The 16,734-nt window shown below is 41.7% G+C and overlaps 1 protein-coding gene across 1 annotated transcript in view; it reads right to left on the bottom strand.

Annotated features, from left to right (window-relative positions):
• Positions 1 to 527: 527 nt before the first annotated feature.
• LOC311142265 (NALCN channel auxiliary factor 2-like) overlaps positions 528 to 16,734 on the bottom strand; it is a gene marked incomplete at both ends in the record, with an annotated part of 99,249 nt that continues 83,042 nt past the window's right edge. The window contains 2 exons of the mRNA XM_084177886.1: positions 528 to 838; positions 16,461 to 16,632. Of these exons, the coding sequence (XP_084034012.1) occupies positions 528 to 838; positions 16,461 to 16,632 (483 nt within the window). The remainder of the gene's footprint in view (positions 839 to 16,460; positions 16,633 to 16,734) is intronic.

Genomic DNA, 16,734 nt, shown 5'->3' with positions numbered 1-16,734 from the left:
TTTTCCCCACTGTGCAGTTCACATAAACTCAACACCCAACCTCGTACGTAAATCCCAAAAACCATCACATAACTCATTAAATAGAGTAGTGATAAAATCTGAAAAAGGCCATTTGTACCCAAACCCTTCTCAGAAACAGCATACAGTACCTCTTTCAGTTATAAAATCGACCCTTCCTCTGGGCTCCGGCATGATGGGAGACCCGCCTCTCTTTCCCTATGCCCTTTCATGTCCTCCTTACATGTCTGGTTCTCAGTTTCAAAGCTTCATCTACCTCCATACCTCTCTGTGTCGAGGTAGGGGATTGCCCGTGCTTCTCCACTCCTCCAGTGTGGTGGAGGGTGAGGAGGTATACCGACCTGTAGCCTACCCTGGAGCGGTGTATAACCTCCTCATTCCTGATGTCCTGTGGACGGGACTGGATGGAGAGAGAGGGTTATAAACGCCTCACTCCTCAGGTACTGTGAAGGAAGGGGGTCTCTGTAGACTGGAGGCAGGGAACAGTAGAACCTCTTGTTCATAATCAGTCACTCCTCTCGGGCAGAGCTCTCCTCCAGGGGCAGGGGTACCATGGCCTCCAGGCCCACAGCGCCACTGCTCTGGATGGTGGAGAAGGAGACGACAGTGTGCAGCAGGATGAGGACCAGAACACACAGTCTTAGTCTGCTGCTGCACAACCGCGATGCAGCTGACATGGGCGGGGAGCTGTGCCGCTGCCACGACGATGACGCTGGAAGCTGGGTCAGGGCACACGCCGCCCCCACAGAGGGGTCGCAGCCACTCCATCTGACATCACAACACTCTGGGTCTGCATTGGTTAAATGGTTTTCTAGTAGCCCTGCATCACACACAGAGAACAAACTGATTTCAGATCCAGATTAGTTTATCAGATGACAACAAACAACAAGACACCACCCCAGGAAGGCCCAAAAGTATTTTGGGTATCTCAGATTGTTCTGGAAATTCTCACATAGACACTTCATTGGGAGGAAGGATGTTTGACCTGCTTTTCACATTTGTATCACCATTTTTTGTTGTTGAAAATAATGATGAAAGTGGCCATTTTAGGCCCTTTCTAGACCTATACAGGGCCTTCAGAAAGTATTCATACCCCTTGACTTATTCCACATTTTGTTGTTTTACAGCCTGAATTCCAAACTGATTAAATAAAATAAAAAATCTCACCCATCTACACACAATATACCATAATGTCAAAGCGAAAACAGGTTTGTAGAAATTTTTGCAAATGTAAAATATACCTTAATTACATAAGTATTAAGACCCTTTGCTATGAGACCCGAAATTGAGCTCATGTGCATCCTGTTTCCATTGATCATCCTTGAGATGTTTTTACAACTTGATTGGAGTCCACCTGTGGTAAATTCAATTGATTGGACATGATTTGGAAAGGCACACACCTGTCTATATAAGATCCCACAGTTGACAGTGTATGTCAGAGCAGGGATGTTTTTCAGCGGCAGGGACTGGGAGACTAGTCAGGATCGAGGGAAAGATTAACGGTACAGAGAGAACCTTGATGAAAAACTGCTCCAGAGCTCTCAGGACCTCAGACTGGGGCGAAGGTTCACCTTCCAACAAGACAATGACCCTAAGCACACAGCCAAGACAACACAGGAGTGTCTTCGGGACAAGTCTCTGAATGTCCTTGAGTGGCCCAGCCAGAGCCCGGACTTGAACCCGATCGAACATCTCTGGAGAGACCTGAGAATAACTGTGCAGCGATGCTCCCCATCCAACCTGACAGAGCTTGAGAGTATCTGCAGAGAAGAATGGGAGAAACTCCCCAAATACAGGTGTGCCAAGCTTGTAGTGTCATACCCAAGAAGACTCTAGGCTGTAATCGCTGCCAAAGGTGCTTCAACAAAGTTCTGAGTAAAGGGTCTGAATACTTATGTAAATGTGATATTTCAGTTTTATTTTATTTTATAAATTTGCACAATATTCTACAAACCTGTTTTTGATTTGTCATCATGGGGTATTTGATCAATTTTAGAATAAGGCTGTAACGTAACAAAATGTGGAAAAAGTCAAGGGGTCTGAATACTTTCATAATGAACTGTATGTTTGAAATTCACTGCCCGACTGAGGGACCTTACAGATAATTGTTTGTGTGGTGCACAGAGATCAGGTAGTCATTCAAAAATCATGTTCATCACAATTATTGCACACATAGTGAGTCCATGCAACTTATTATGTGACTTATTAAGCAAATGTGTATTTCTGAACTTATTTAGGCTTGCCATAACAAAGGAGTTGAATACTTATTGACTCAAGACATTTCAGCTTTTTAAATCAGTAAACACTTAGAAAAACATACAGTTGAAGTCGGAAGTTTACATACACCTTAGCCAAATACATTTAAACTCAGTTTTTCACAATTCCTGACATTTAATCCTAGTAAAAATTCCCTGTCTTAGGTCAGTTAGGATCACCACTTTATTTTAAGAATGTGAAATGTCAGAATAATAGTAGAGAGAATGATTTATTTTCTGCTTTTATTTCTTTCATCACATTTCCAGTGGGTCAGAAGTTTACATACACTCAATTAGTATTTGGTAGCATTGCCTTTAAATTGTTTAACTTGGGGCAAACGTTTCAGGTAGTCTCCCACAAGCTTCCCACAATAAGTAGGGTGAATTTTGGCCCATTCTTCCTGACAGAGCTGGTGTAACTGAGTCAGGTTTGTAGGCCTCTTTGCTCGCACACGTTTTTTCAGTTCTGCCCACACATTTTCTATAGGATTGAGGTCATGGATTTGTGATGGACACTCCAATACCTTGACTTTGTCATTTTGTCATTTTTTGTCTTTTTTTGTCACTTAAGCCATTTTGCCACAAGTTTGGAAGTATGCTTGGGGTCATTGTCCATTTGAAAGACCCATTTGCGACCAAGCTTTAACTTCCTGACTGATGTCTTGAGATGTTGCTTCAATATATCCACATAATTTTCCTTCCTCATGATGCAATCTATTTTGTGAAGTGCATCAGTCCCTCCTGCAGCAAAGCACCCCCACAGCATGATGCTGCCACCCCCGTGCTTCACGGTTGGGATGGTGTTCTTCGGCTTGCAAGCGTTCCACTTTTTCCTCCAAACATAACGATGGTCATTATGGCCAAACCGTTCTGTTTTTGTTTCATCAGACCAGAAGACATTTTTCCAAAAATTACGATCTTTGTCACCATGTGCAGTTGCAAACCTTAGTCTGGCTTTTTTATGGCGGTTTTGGAGCAGTGGCTTCTTCCTTGCTGAGTGGCCTTTCAGGTTATGTCGATATAGGACTCGTTTTACTCTGGATATAGATACCTTTGTACCTGTTTCCTCCAGCAACTTCACATGGTGCCTTGCTGTTGTTCTGGAATTGATTTGCACTTTTCGCACCATAGTACGCGTCTCCTTCCTGAGCGGTATGACGGCTGCGTGGTCCCATGGTGTTTATACTTGTGTACTATTGTTTGTACAGATGAACGTGGTACCTTCAGGCGTTTGGAAATTGCTCCCAAGGATGAAGCAGACTTGTGGAGGTCTACAATTTTGTCAAGCAAAGAAGCACTGAGTTTGAAGGTAGGCCTTGAAATACATCCACAGGTACACCTCCAATTGAATCAAATTATGTCAATTAGCCTATCAGAAGCTTCTAAAGCCATAACATCATTTTCTGGAATTTTCCAAGCTGTTTAAAGGCAGTCAACATAGTGTATGTAAACTTCTGACCCACTGGAATTGTGAATTATAAGTGAAATAATCTGTCTGTAAACAATTGTTGGAAAAATTACTTGTGTCATGCACAAAGTAGATGTCCTAACCGACTTGCCAAAACTATAGTTTGTTAACAATACATTTGTGGAGTGGTTGAAAAACGAGTTTTAATGACTCCAACCTAAGTGTATGTAAACTTCCGACTTCAACTGTAATTCCACTTTGACATTATGAGGTATTGTGTGGCGGCCAGTGCCAAAAAATATAAATTAATACATTTTAAATTCTGGTTGTAACGGCAAAAAAAATCTGCCAAAAGTCAAGGGGTGTGAACACTTTTTGAAGGCACTGTACATGCCTCCTGTAGGCCTAAGAACCTACGTTCCGTACGTCAAACAGAAACATATTGGTTTCTAAAGTATGTCTAGATTCTGAAACACAATTTTTCACATGAATTTATTCAACATTACAAATATGAATATCTCAAAAGGATTTAGCTTATTTTTAGTTTGGAAAACAATACTCTTCAATCACGTCACATTTTTTGAGTGGTACTTTTGAAGATATTACCCATTTTATACATATACACTAAGCGCACAAAACATTAAGGACACCTGCGCTTTCCATGACATAGACTGACCAGGCGATTCCAGGTGAAAGCTATGATCCCTTATTGATTTAAATAGTTAAATCCACTTCAATCAGTGTAGATGAAGGGGAGGAGACATGTTAAAGAAGGATTTTTAAGCCTTGAGACAATTGAGACATGGATTGTTTATGTGTGCCATTCAGCGGGTGAATGGGCATGACAAAATATTTAAGTGCCTTTGAATGGGGTATGGTAGTAGGTTTCAGGCACACTGGATTGGGTCAAGAACTGCAATGCTGCTGGGTTTTTCAAGCTCAACAGTTTCCCATGTGTATAAAGAATGGTCCACCACCCAAAGGACATCCAGCCAACTTGACACAATGTGGGAAGCATTGGAGACAACATGGGCCAGCATCCCTGTGGAATGCTTTCGACACCTTATAGAGTCCATGTCCCGACGAATTGAGGCTGTTCTGAGGTCAAAAGGGGGGGGTGCAACTCAATATTAGGAAGGTGTCCTTAATGTTTTGTACACTCAGTGTACATTGACATTATAGGTCATTAACCAATCATAATATAGCCCTACTTTAGAATTGCACATTCAGCAAATCACCAGCAGAGGGAGTTACCTTTGAATCCATTTTTCCATTAATTGTGTTGGTGGTGCTCATAAAATTGATCATAACTTAAAAAGTAGTCTACCTAAATTCAAAATAGGCCATCATCATTCTTATTCATCATTTTTCATGTTTTTCTGGTGAAACGTCCAAACTGCATCTCCATGCTAATCATTTGATTGATCTGAATAATTTTCATGGGAATACAGTGCCTTGCAAAAGTATTCATCCCCCTTGGTGTTTTTCCTATTTTGTTGCATTACAACCTGTAATTTAAATTGATTTTTATTTGGATTTATTTAATGTAATGGACATACACAAAATAGTCCAAATTGGTGAAGTGAAATTAAAAAAATAACTTTTTTCAAAAAATTATAAAAAATAAGAAATATTCACCCCCTTTGCTATGAAGCCCCTACATAAGATCTGGTGCAACCAATTACCTTCAGAAGTCACATAATTAGTCAAATAAATTCCACCTGTGTGCATTTTAAGTGTCACATGATCTGTCACATGATCTCAGTATTTATACACCTGTTCTGAAAGGCCCCAGAGTCTGCAACACCACTAAGCAAGGGGCACCACCAAGCAAGCGGCACCATGGAGATCAAGGAGCTCTCCAAACAGGTCAGGGACAAAGTTGTGGAGAAGTACAGATCAGGATTGGGTTATAAAAGAATATCAGAAACTTTGAACATCCCACAGAGCACCATTAAATCCATTATTAGAAAATGGAAAGAATATGGCACCACAACCAACCTGCCAAGAGAGGGCTGCCCACCAAAACACACGGACCAGGCAAGGAGGGCATTAATCAGAGAGGCAACAAAGATACCGAAGATAACCCTGAAGGAGCTGCAAAGCTCCACAGCAGAGATTGGAGTATCTGTCTATAGGACCACTTTAAGCCGTACACTCCACAGAGCTGGGCTTTACGGAAGAGTGGCCAGAAAAAAGCCATTGCTTAGAGAAAAAAATAAGCAAACACGTTTGGTGTTCGCCAAAAGGCATGTGGGAGCATCCCCAAACATATGGAAGAAGGTACTCTGGTCAGATGAGACTAAAATTGAGCTTTTTGGCCATTAAGGAAAACGCTATGTCTGGCGCAAACCCAACACCTCTTATCACCCCGAGAACACCATCCCCACAGTGAAGCATGGTGGTGGCAGCATCATGCTGTGGGGATGTTTTTCATCGGCAGGGACTGGGAAACTGGTCAGAATTGAAGGAATGATGGATGGCGCTAAATACAGGGAAATTCTTGAGGGGAAACCTGTTTCAGTCTTCCAGAGATTTGAGACTGGGACGGAGGTTCACTTTCCAGCAGGACAATGACCCTAAGCATACTGCTAAAGCAACACTCGAGTGGTTTAAGGGGAAATGTCTTGGAATGGCCTAGTCAAAGCCCAGACCTCAATCCAATTGAGAATCTGTGGTATGACTTAAAGATTGCTGTACACCAGCGGAACCCATCCAACTTGAAGGAGCTGGAGCAGTTTTGCCTTGAAGAATGGGCAATATTCCCAGTGGCTAGATGTGCCAAGTTTATAGAGACATATTCCAAGAGACTTGCAGCTGTAATTGCTGCAAAAGGTGGCTCTACAAAGTATTGACTTTGGGGGGGTGAATAGTTATGCACGGTCAAGTTTTCTTTTTTTTGGTCTTATTTCTTGTTTGTTTCACAATAAAAAATATTTTGCATCTTCAAAGTGGTAGGCATGTTGTGTAAATCAAATGATACAAACCCCCCAAAAATTGTAATTCCAGGTTGTAAGGCAACAAAATAGTAAAAATGCCAAGGGGGGTGAATACTTTCGCAAGCCACTGTATGCATTTAGATCTTCTTGAATTACTGTTTCGTGAGCGAATTAGACCAGATGATGTTAACAAACTATTAGCTTTTCTTGTATTGTGTTTCAATCAAAGCATATATCCTGCCTAGTGGCGCGCTCTGTTGAGTTTTAGCGCGTTATCATATTTTTTTGACTAACCAGCTAAGCATCCTAAAGTCTCATTAGAAATGAGGAAGTGTTTTTGATTAACAGTAACGTTATAGGCCTACTATGCTATGGTACTATATTCAGTTCTGTTATGTAATATGCAAATGAATCATTATGTGATCTTGCGAGACATTGATTCCGCTTTGATCTAACTTTATCACATCTCACAATGGTGCTTGTTTAGCAATCTTCTATTTGTAATAACAATAATATGTGATGAGTATGACTATTAGGCGTAGGCAACAGATTTTGATGAAATGTCATTTTAAATGATTTGAGCACACTTCGTGGCGCTGAAAGGACAGCGCCAGGACCATGCAATGATGTTAAAGAAGTTGAACCAACTTGTGGTGCTGAAGGATAGCTCTGCAATTCGGCCAGTTCAGGAACAAACAACAATAATTTGCAGTAGGCCTATAGCCTATAGGCCTACGACTACGTGGAATAGCTATTTGTAGGCTATACCTTAATGTATGCTGAACAAAAATATAAATGCCACATACAACAACTTCAAAGATTTTACTGAGTTACAGTTCATATGAGGAAATCAGTCAATTGAAATAAGTAAATTAGGCCCTAATCTATGGATTTCACATGACTGGGAATCCAGATATGAATCTGTTGGTCACAGATACCTTAAGAAAATGGGCCTCACAATGGGCCTCAGGATCTCGTCACAGTATTTCTGTGCATTCAAATTGCCATCGATAAAATGCAATTGTGTTCGTTGTCAGTAGCTTATGCCTGCCCATATCATAACCCCACCGCCACCGTGGGTCACTCTGTTCACAATGTTGACATCAGCAAACCTGTCATGACTTCCGCCGAAGTTTGTGCTTCTCCTTGTGCGGGCGGCTATCGGCGGTCGTCGTCACCGGCTTTCTAGATCCCACTGATCTACGTTTCTGTTTTCCATTTGTTTTGTCTTGTTTGTACACACCTGGTTCCCATTGTATGATGATTATTTCCCTATTTAACCCTCTGGTTCCCACATGGTTTTGTGCGTGTTTGTTTGTTGTGTTGTGTCATACGCTTTTGTGAGCTGGTGTGTTTTCCCTGCGTGGAAATTAGTGTTTGTTTTTCCTGAGTAAAGTACGTTGTGTACTCAGTTCTGTGTCCTGCGCCTGACTCCGTCCTACCGCTGCACATTTGACACCCTGACAAAACCGCTCGCCCACACGACACCATGCACGTGGTCTGCGTTTGTGAGGCAGGTTGGACGTACTGCCAAATTCTCTAAAACAACGCTGGAGGCGGCTTATGGTAGAGAAATGAACATTCTCTGGCAACAGCTCTGGTGGACATTACTGCAGTCAGCATTTCAATTGCACATCTGTAGCATTGTGTTGTGTGACAAAACTGCACATTTTAGAGTGGCCTTTTATTGTCCCCAGCACAAGGTGCACCTGTGTAATGATCATGCTGTTTAATCAGCTTCTTGATATGCCACACCTGTCAGGTCGATGGATTATCTTGGCAAAGGAGAAATGGTCACTAACAGGAATGTAAATTAATCTGTGCACAACATTTGACAAAAATAAGATTTTTGTATGTATGGACATTTCTGGGATCTTTTATTTCAGCTCATGAACCATCAAACAGGCAAAGCGTCAACACAAGACTAAGATTGAATCGTACTACACCGGCTCCGACACTCGTCAGATGTGGCAGGGCTTGCAAACTATTACAGACTACAAAGGGAAGCACAGCCGCGAGCTGCCCAGTGACACGAGCCTACCAAACGAGCTAAATTACTTATATTCTCGCTTCGAGGCAAGCAACACTGAAGCATGCATGAGAGCATGAGCTGTTCTGGACGACTGTGTGAGCACGCTCTCCATAGCCGTTGTGAGTAAGACCTTTAAAAACAGGTCAACATTCACAAGGCCGCAGGGACAGACGGATTACCAGGACGTGTACTCTGAGCATGCACTGACCAACTTGCAAGTGTCTTCACTGACATTTTCAACCTGTCCCTGACTGAGGATGTAATACCAACATGTTTCAAGCAGACCACCATAGTCCCTGTGCCCAAGAGCACTAAGGTAACCTGCCTAAATGACTACAGACCCGTAGCACTCACGTCTGTAGCCATGAAGTGCTTTGAAAGGCTGGTCATGGCTCACATCAACACCATTATCCCAGAAACCCTAGACCCACTCCAATTTGCATACCGCCCCAACAGATCCACAGATCTGCAATCTCTATTGAACTCCACACTGCCCTTTCCCACCTGGACAAAAATAACATCTACGTGAGAATGCTATTCATTGACTACAGCTCAGCGTTCAACACCATAGTGCCATCAAAGCTCATCACTAAGCTAAGGACCCTGGGACTAAACACCTCCCTCTGCAACTGGATCCTGGTCTTCCTGGCGGGTCGCCCACAGGTGGTAAGTGTAGGTAACAACACATCTGCCACGCTGATCTTCAACACGGGGGCCCCTCAGGGGTACTTTCTCAGTCCCCTCCTGTACTCCCTGTTCACCCATGACTGCATGGCCAGGCACGACTCCAACACTATCATTACGTTTGCCGACGACACAACAGTGGTAGGCCTGATCACCGACAACGATGAGACAGCCTATAGGGAGGAGGTCAGAGACCTGGCCGTGTGGTGCCAGGATAACAACCTCTCAACTAACCTGTGCCCCCGCACATTGACTCTGTAACGGTGCCCCCTGTATATAGCCTGGCTACTGTTATTTTACTGTTGATCTTTAATTATTTGTTTTTTCTTTTTCTTTTTCTTTTTTACTTATCTATTTTTTACTTAACACTTATACAGTGGGGAAAAAAAGTATTTAGTCAGCCACCAATTGTGCATGTTCTCCCACTTAAAAAGATGAGAGAGGCCTGTAATTTTCATCATAGGTACACGTCAACTATGACAGACAAATTTAGGAAAAAAAATGCAGAAAGTCACATTGTAGGATTTTTTATGAATTTATTTGCAAATTATGGTGGAAAATAAGTATTTGGTCACCTACAAACAAGCAAGATTTCTGGCTCTCACAGACCTGTAACTTCTTCTTTAAGAGGCTCCTCTGTCCTTCACTCGTTACCTGTATTAATGGCACCTGTTTGAACTTGTTATCAGTATAAAAGACACCTGTCCACAACCTCAAACAGTCACACTCCAAACTCCACTATGTCCAAGACCAAAGAGCTGTCAAAGGACACCAGAAACAAAATTGTAGACCTGCACCAGGCTGGGAAGACTGAATCTGCAATAGGTAAGCAGCTTGGTTTGAAGAAATCAACTGTGGGAGCAATTATTATGAAATGGAAGACATACAAGACCACTGATAATCTCCCTCGATCTGGGGCTCCACGCAAGATCTCACCCTGTGGGGTCAAAATTATCACAAGAACGGTGAGCAAAAATCCCAGAACCACACGGGGGGACCTAGTGAATGACCTGCAGAGAGCTGGGACCAAAGTAACAAAGGCTACCATCAGTAACACACTACACCGCCAGGGACTGAAATCCTTCAGTGCCAGACGTGTCCCCCAGTACATGTCCAGGCCCGTCTGAAGTTTGCTAGAGTGCATTTGGATGATCCAGAAGAGGATTGGGAGAATGTCATATGGTCAGATGAAACCAAAATATAACTTTTTGGTAAAAACTCAACTCGTTGTGTTTGGAGGACAAAGAATGCTGAGTTGCATCCAAAGAACACCATACCTACTGTGAAGCATGGGGGTGGAAACATCATGCTTTGGGGCTGTTTTTCTGCAAAGGGACCAGGACGACTGATCCGTGTAAAGGAAAGAATGAATGGGGCCATGTATCGTGAGATTTTGAGTGAAAACCTCCTTCCATCAGCAAGGGCATTGAAGATGAAACGTGGCTGGGTCTTTCAGCATGACAAAGATCCCAAACACACCGCCCGGGCAACGAAGGAGTGGCTTCGTAAGAAGCATTTCAAGGTCCTGGAGTGGCCTAGCCAGTCTCCAGATCTCAACCCCATAGAAAATCTTTGGAGGGAGTTGAAAGTCTGTGTTGCCCAGCGACAGCCCCAAAACATCACTGCTCTAGAGGAGATCTGCATGGAGGAATGGGCCAAAATTCCAGCAACAGTTTGTGAAAACCTTGTGAAGACTTACAGAAAACGTTTGACCTGTGTCATTGCCAACAAAGGGTATATAACAAAGTATTGAGAAACTTTTGTTATTGACCAAATACTTATTTTCCACCATAATTTGCAAATAAATTCAAAAAAAATCCTACAATGTGATTTTCTGGATTTTTTTTCTCATTTTGTCTGTCATAGTTGACGTGTACCTATGATGAAAATTACAGGCCTCTCTCGTCTTTTTAAGTGGGAGAACTTGCACAATTGGTGGCTGACTAAATACTTTTTTTCCCCACTGTATTTCTTAAAACGACATTGTTGGTTAAGGGCTTGTAAGTAAACATTTCACTGTAAGGTCTACACCTGTTGTATTCGACGCATGTGACAAATATCATTTGATTTGAAACACCAACTTCTCTGGCATTATCACTTACAGTTGAAGTTGGAAGTTTACATACACCTTAGCCAAACACAATTAAACTCAGTTTTTCACAATTTCTGACATTTAATCCTAGTAAAAAATCCATGTCTTAGGTCAGTTAGGATCACCACTTCATTTTAAGAATGTGAAATGTCAGAATAATAGTAGAGAGAATTATTTATTTCAGCTTTTATTTCCTTCATCACATTCCCAGCGGGCCAGAAGTTTACATACACTCAATTAGTATTTGGTAGCATTGCCTTTAAATTGTTTAACTTGGGTCAAACTTTTTGGGTAGCCTTCCACAAGCTTCCCACAATAAGTTGGGTGAATTTTGGCCCATTCCTCCACCCAACTACCTCATCCCTATATTGTTATTTATTTTGCTCTTTTGCACCCCAGTATCTCTATTTGCACATAATCTCTTGCACATCTAGCATTCCAGTGTTAATACTATTGTAATTATTTTGCACTATAGCCTATTTATTGCCTTACCTCCATAACTTGCTACATTTGCACACACTGTATATATATTTTCTGTTGTATTTTTGACTTTATGTTTTTTACCCCATATGTAACTCTGTGTTGTTTTTATTGCACTGCTTTGCTTTATCTTGGCCAGGTCGCAGTTGTAAATGAGAACCTGTTCTCAACTGGCTTACCTGGTTAAATAAAGGTGAAATAAAATAAAAAAAAGTAACTGCGTCAGGTTTGTAGGCCTCCTTGCTCACACAAGCTTTTCAGTTCTGCCCACAAATTTTCTATAGGATTGAGGTCAGGGCTTTGTGATGGCCACTCCAATACCTTGACTTTGTTTTCCTTAAGCCATTTTGCCACAAGTTTGGAAATATGCTTGGGGTCATTTTCCATTTGGAAGACCCATTTGCGACCAAGCATTAACTTCCTGACTGATGTCTTGAGATGTTGCTTCAATATATCCACATAATTTTCCTTCCTCATGATGCCATCTATTTTGTGAAGTGCACCAGTCCCTCCTGCAGCAAAGCACCCCCACAGCATGATGCTCCCACCCCCGTGCTTCACGGTTGGGATGGTGTTCTTAGGCTTGCAAGCCTTCCCCTTTTTCCTCCAAACATAACGATGGTCATTATGGCCAAACAGTTCTATTTTTGTTTCATCAGACCAGAGGACATTTCTCCAAAAAGTACGATCTTTGTCCCCATGTGCTGTTGCAAACTGTAGTCTGGCTTTTTTTATGGCGGTTTTGGAGCAGTGGCTTCTTCCTTGCTGAGCGGCCTTTCAGGTTATGCCGATATAGGACTCGTTTTACTGTGGTATAGATATTTCTGTATCTGTTTCCTCCAGCATCTTCACAAGGATTGGGGGGATTGATTTGCACTTTTCGCACCAAAGTACGTTCATCTCCAGGAGACAGAACGAGTCTCCTTCCTGAGTGGTATGACGGCTGCGTGGTCCCATGGTGTTTATACTTGCGTACTATTGTTTGTACAGATGAACGTGGTACCTTCAGGCGTGTGGAGGTCTACAATTTCTTTTCTGAGGTCTTGGCTGAATTTTGATTTTCCCATGATGTCAAGCAAAGAGGCACTGAGTTTGAAGGTAGGCCTTGAAATACATCCACAGATACACCTCCAATTGACTCAAATGATGTCAATTAGCCTATCAGAAGCTTCTAAAGCCATGACATCATTGTCTGGAATTTTCCAAGCTGTTTAAATGCACAGTCAACTAGGTGTTGGTCAACTTCTGACCCACTGGAATTGTGATACAGTGAATTATAAGTGAAATAATCTGTCTGTAAACAATTGTTGGAAAAATTACTTGTGTCATGCACAAAGTAGATGTCCTAACTGACTTGCCAAAACTATAGTTTGTTAACAAGAAATTTGTGGAGTGGTTGAAAAAACGAGTTTTAATGACTCCAACCTAAGTGTATCTAAACTTCCGACTTCAACTGTAAATACATAGTCTTAGCAAGCTATTTGGCAGCAGCTAAGCTTTTTTAGTTATAATATTTAGCTACCTACCTAACTAGCTAGCTTTGCAAACGTTAGGTTAGCTAGCTAGCATCAAGTGTAGGCAATAGAAAAATGGCCGTAAAAACAGCTCTAGCTTAATCTAGAAGAAAGACTTACGTTTATTTTTTACCGGATAATTACTTTTGATGCACCTGTAGCAAAGATTTTTATAACTAGCTCCTTGTTCTATCTGTGCCCGTAGTGGACAGCAGCTGCCATTACTTCCCCCACACGTGAGAGAAATGTCTATAGCGGGGTGGTGCTTGGGAAAGATGGTGGAAGTGGATGATAAGTTTGAATCAAGCAGCGCGTCGAGCAAAGTTGGTGAAAACAAATGTTCTGAATGGACAACAGTAGTATCGAAACTGGAACAAAAAGGAAATTGTCTAAAATTGGAGTGGAGGATATGTGTATGAATGCTAATGAATCGCTTCTTGTTGGGATGCGTTTGTTGAGTAAGGATGCATATGTGGGAGACCCATTTGAGGTGTCGAAAATTGAGAAGTATGCACTGGGAAAAGTGGAGTCTGTCAGAGTGACCAGGAGTGGTCTTATTTTGATTAATTGTATTTCTGAAGAACAGAGGAAGATTGCAGTGAGCCTCAAAATAATCTGGATAACAGAAGTTTTGTGTTTTGAATTTCGGAGTACAGCACCCGTCAAAGGAGTCATCTCAGGGGTGACGACGGATGTTCAGGTTGAATCCCTGAAGAGAATTCCTGGTGTGGTTGGTGCCCGGTGTCTGACCCGCTGAGCGAATGGAGAAAAATAAGAAAGTCTGTCGGTCCTGTTGTTTTTTTATAAAGAGCAAATAACTACGCATGTGAAGCTTGGTTATGTAAGATACGCTGTAAGAGCTTTCGTCCCCAAACCATTGCAGTGTAAAAATTGTAAAGGATTTGGCCATGTTTCAAGTGTGTGCAGACGGACAGAGTATATTGAAGAACGGTGTGTAGAAGGACGACAGTGTTGCAATTGTGGTGGGGATCATGATCCCGAGTTCCTGGAGTGCCCTGTACGGGTGAAGGAGATTGAGGTGGCAAAAGTTAGAGCGGTCAATCAAATCTCATATGCGGAGGCGATTAAAATAATTGAGAAAACAAGTTACAGTGGGGAGAACAAGTATTTGATACACTGCCGATTTTGCAGGTTTTCCTACTTACAAAGCGTGTAGAGGTCTGTACTCAAATACTTATGTCATGCAATAAAATGCAAATGAATTACTTAAAAATCATGCATTGTGATTTTCTGGATTTTTGTTTTAGATTCCGTCTCTCACAGTTGAAGTGTACCTATGATAAAAATTTCAGACCTCTACATGCTTTGTAAGTAGGAAAACCTGCAAAATCGGCAGTGTATCAAATACTTGTTCTCCCCACTGTATGCTAGTGAAAATATGGTAGTGGACGCACCACAGCCTGTAGTAAATGTTTGCTGCCAGTCAAAAGATACCCTGTGTGTTAAAAAGTTGGATTTTGTGGCGTTCATTGCCACAGTTATAAACTGTACGGCTCAAGTCTCAAAGAAATCTAAGAAACTGGACATTATTGTGGCTGCGGCAGAAACGTTTTCGGGACTGAAGGATTTTACATCTGAAGACTTGCAAGGGGTACTGGCGCCGGAAGACCAGCCCTCCCAGGTTCCCTTAGAACCTGTGTAGGGATCAGATTTATTTATATATATATTTTCTTAAAGAAAGGTTGTTAGATTTTTATTTTTTATTTTTTTGGGGGGTAGTTTGGTAGTTTTCTTGGTATTTTGTTCCATTTTGGGGAATCCTGTTTCCTTCCCACACAGTAGGTGGCGGAATGTTGTGCGATCGCCAATATACCATAGAAGAAGAACAAGGCCTATAGCGAGATGTAGTTTTCCCACGGTCTACGCAAATTAGTTTTTGTTGTAGGTGGCGGCTGCAGTAGCAGATGTTATGGAAGAGGATGCTAATTTGTTAACTTCGCCCTTTTCAAGATTAACTTTCGACAAGAAGTTATGTTTCAAATGATCATCATCTGGTGAGTGGAACTGTTTTTTTTTATTGCAGCTTGCTTGCTGTTGTTCACTATCTCTTTGAAAATAATGCATTATGCATGTGAAACATTGTTGCATTTAAACTGTCGATCACTGGTTACTTTGTGTGCTGAATGTGATAACAATGTTTGCAATGGGAAGTAATAGTTGTACATTTCGATTAGGAAATTCTTAGCCTAATGGTGTTGTTTTTGTATTCTTATGATTGGGACCTACAGGTTTATTAGGGCTGCTTATTCTTTAATATCATGCTGTGTGTGACTGCTGTCTTTCTATCGGCCTATGTGTTTTACGAAGTCTGCTCTCCTACATGGAGAGTGCAGGTATTATGGTCGCTGTCCTTTCAACATCAAGAGCCTGTCAAACTCACATCCTTTGATGTGTCACTTTTGGTGATAGTGTGATAGTGATGGCGTTAGGCTACCATAGGTTTTGTAAGCAGTGTGTTTGTTGTTGCTGGTAACATTAGTGCGAGTACTGTCTCTGTGTTTTTCTTGATTTTTGAGTTTGGTACAACGTTTTGGAAGAAATGTTCCCCCATTGAAGGCTTAGGTCCAATAGCCACTGTTAAAACAATATGTCTAAAACACAATCAAAAAGGGTACTTTTGAGATATTCATATTCATATTTTTTATGTTGAATAGATTCATGTGACATACTCCATATTTTGGAGCACACTATACGGAGTATAATGACATCAAGATGTTGTCTGTATCATGAACGGTTTGCGGATCATAGGGTCTTACATGAGGCATGTATAAGTCTAAAAAGTGCCTAAAATGGCTACTTTCGTCATGATTTTATAAAAAAAATAAAGCATAACAAACATCCTTCCTCCCAATGAAGTTTCTATGTCAGAATTGCCAATATCTGAGATATCCTAAATATTTTCGGGCCTTCCTGGCGTGGAATCGCCCCACAGTTTCTGTGAAAATACATGAGCTTGAGAGAAAAACGGTAACAACAAAAACAACTAAATGTCACTCAAGGCACCAATCATACTGTACCTGTACAGATGAAACTGGATAGTCCTCCGTAGACCAAGTCATCATTGTCTGGTAACACAAAGGGGCACATGGTCTGGACCTCCAGACAATATTGCTTGCAGGGAATCCTGTGGTGACACTGGCTCTGGGTGGCGTTGAAGTATTCTGAGCATAACCAGGCTTTGTAGACTGACTGCAAGACAAGAGCACAGCGCCTGGAGGCTTTCACACACAGCAGGTTTTTGTCATTGCAGTGTCAGAGGTGATAGTTGCTGTAATTGAGGCTAATTGATGG

The sequence above is a fragment of the Coregonus lavaretus genome (assembly GCF_964263955.1).
Source record: "Coregonus lavaretus genome assembly, chromosome: 15".
In the NCBI taxonomy this organism is placed as follows: domain Eukaryota; kingdom Metazoa; phylum Chordata; class Actinopteri; order Salmoniformes; family Salmonidae; genus Coregonus; species Coregonus lavaretus.
Note: the sequence above shows the minus strand (reverse complement) of the source record. Positions and strands in the feature narration are given on the sequence as shown.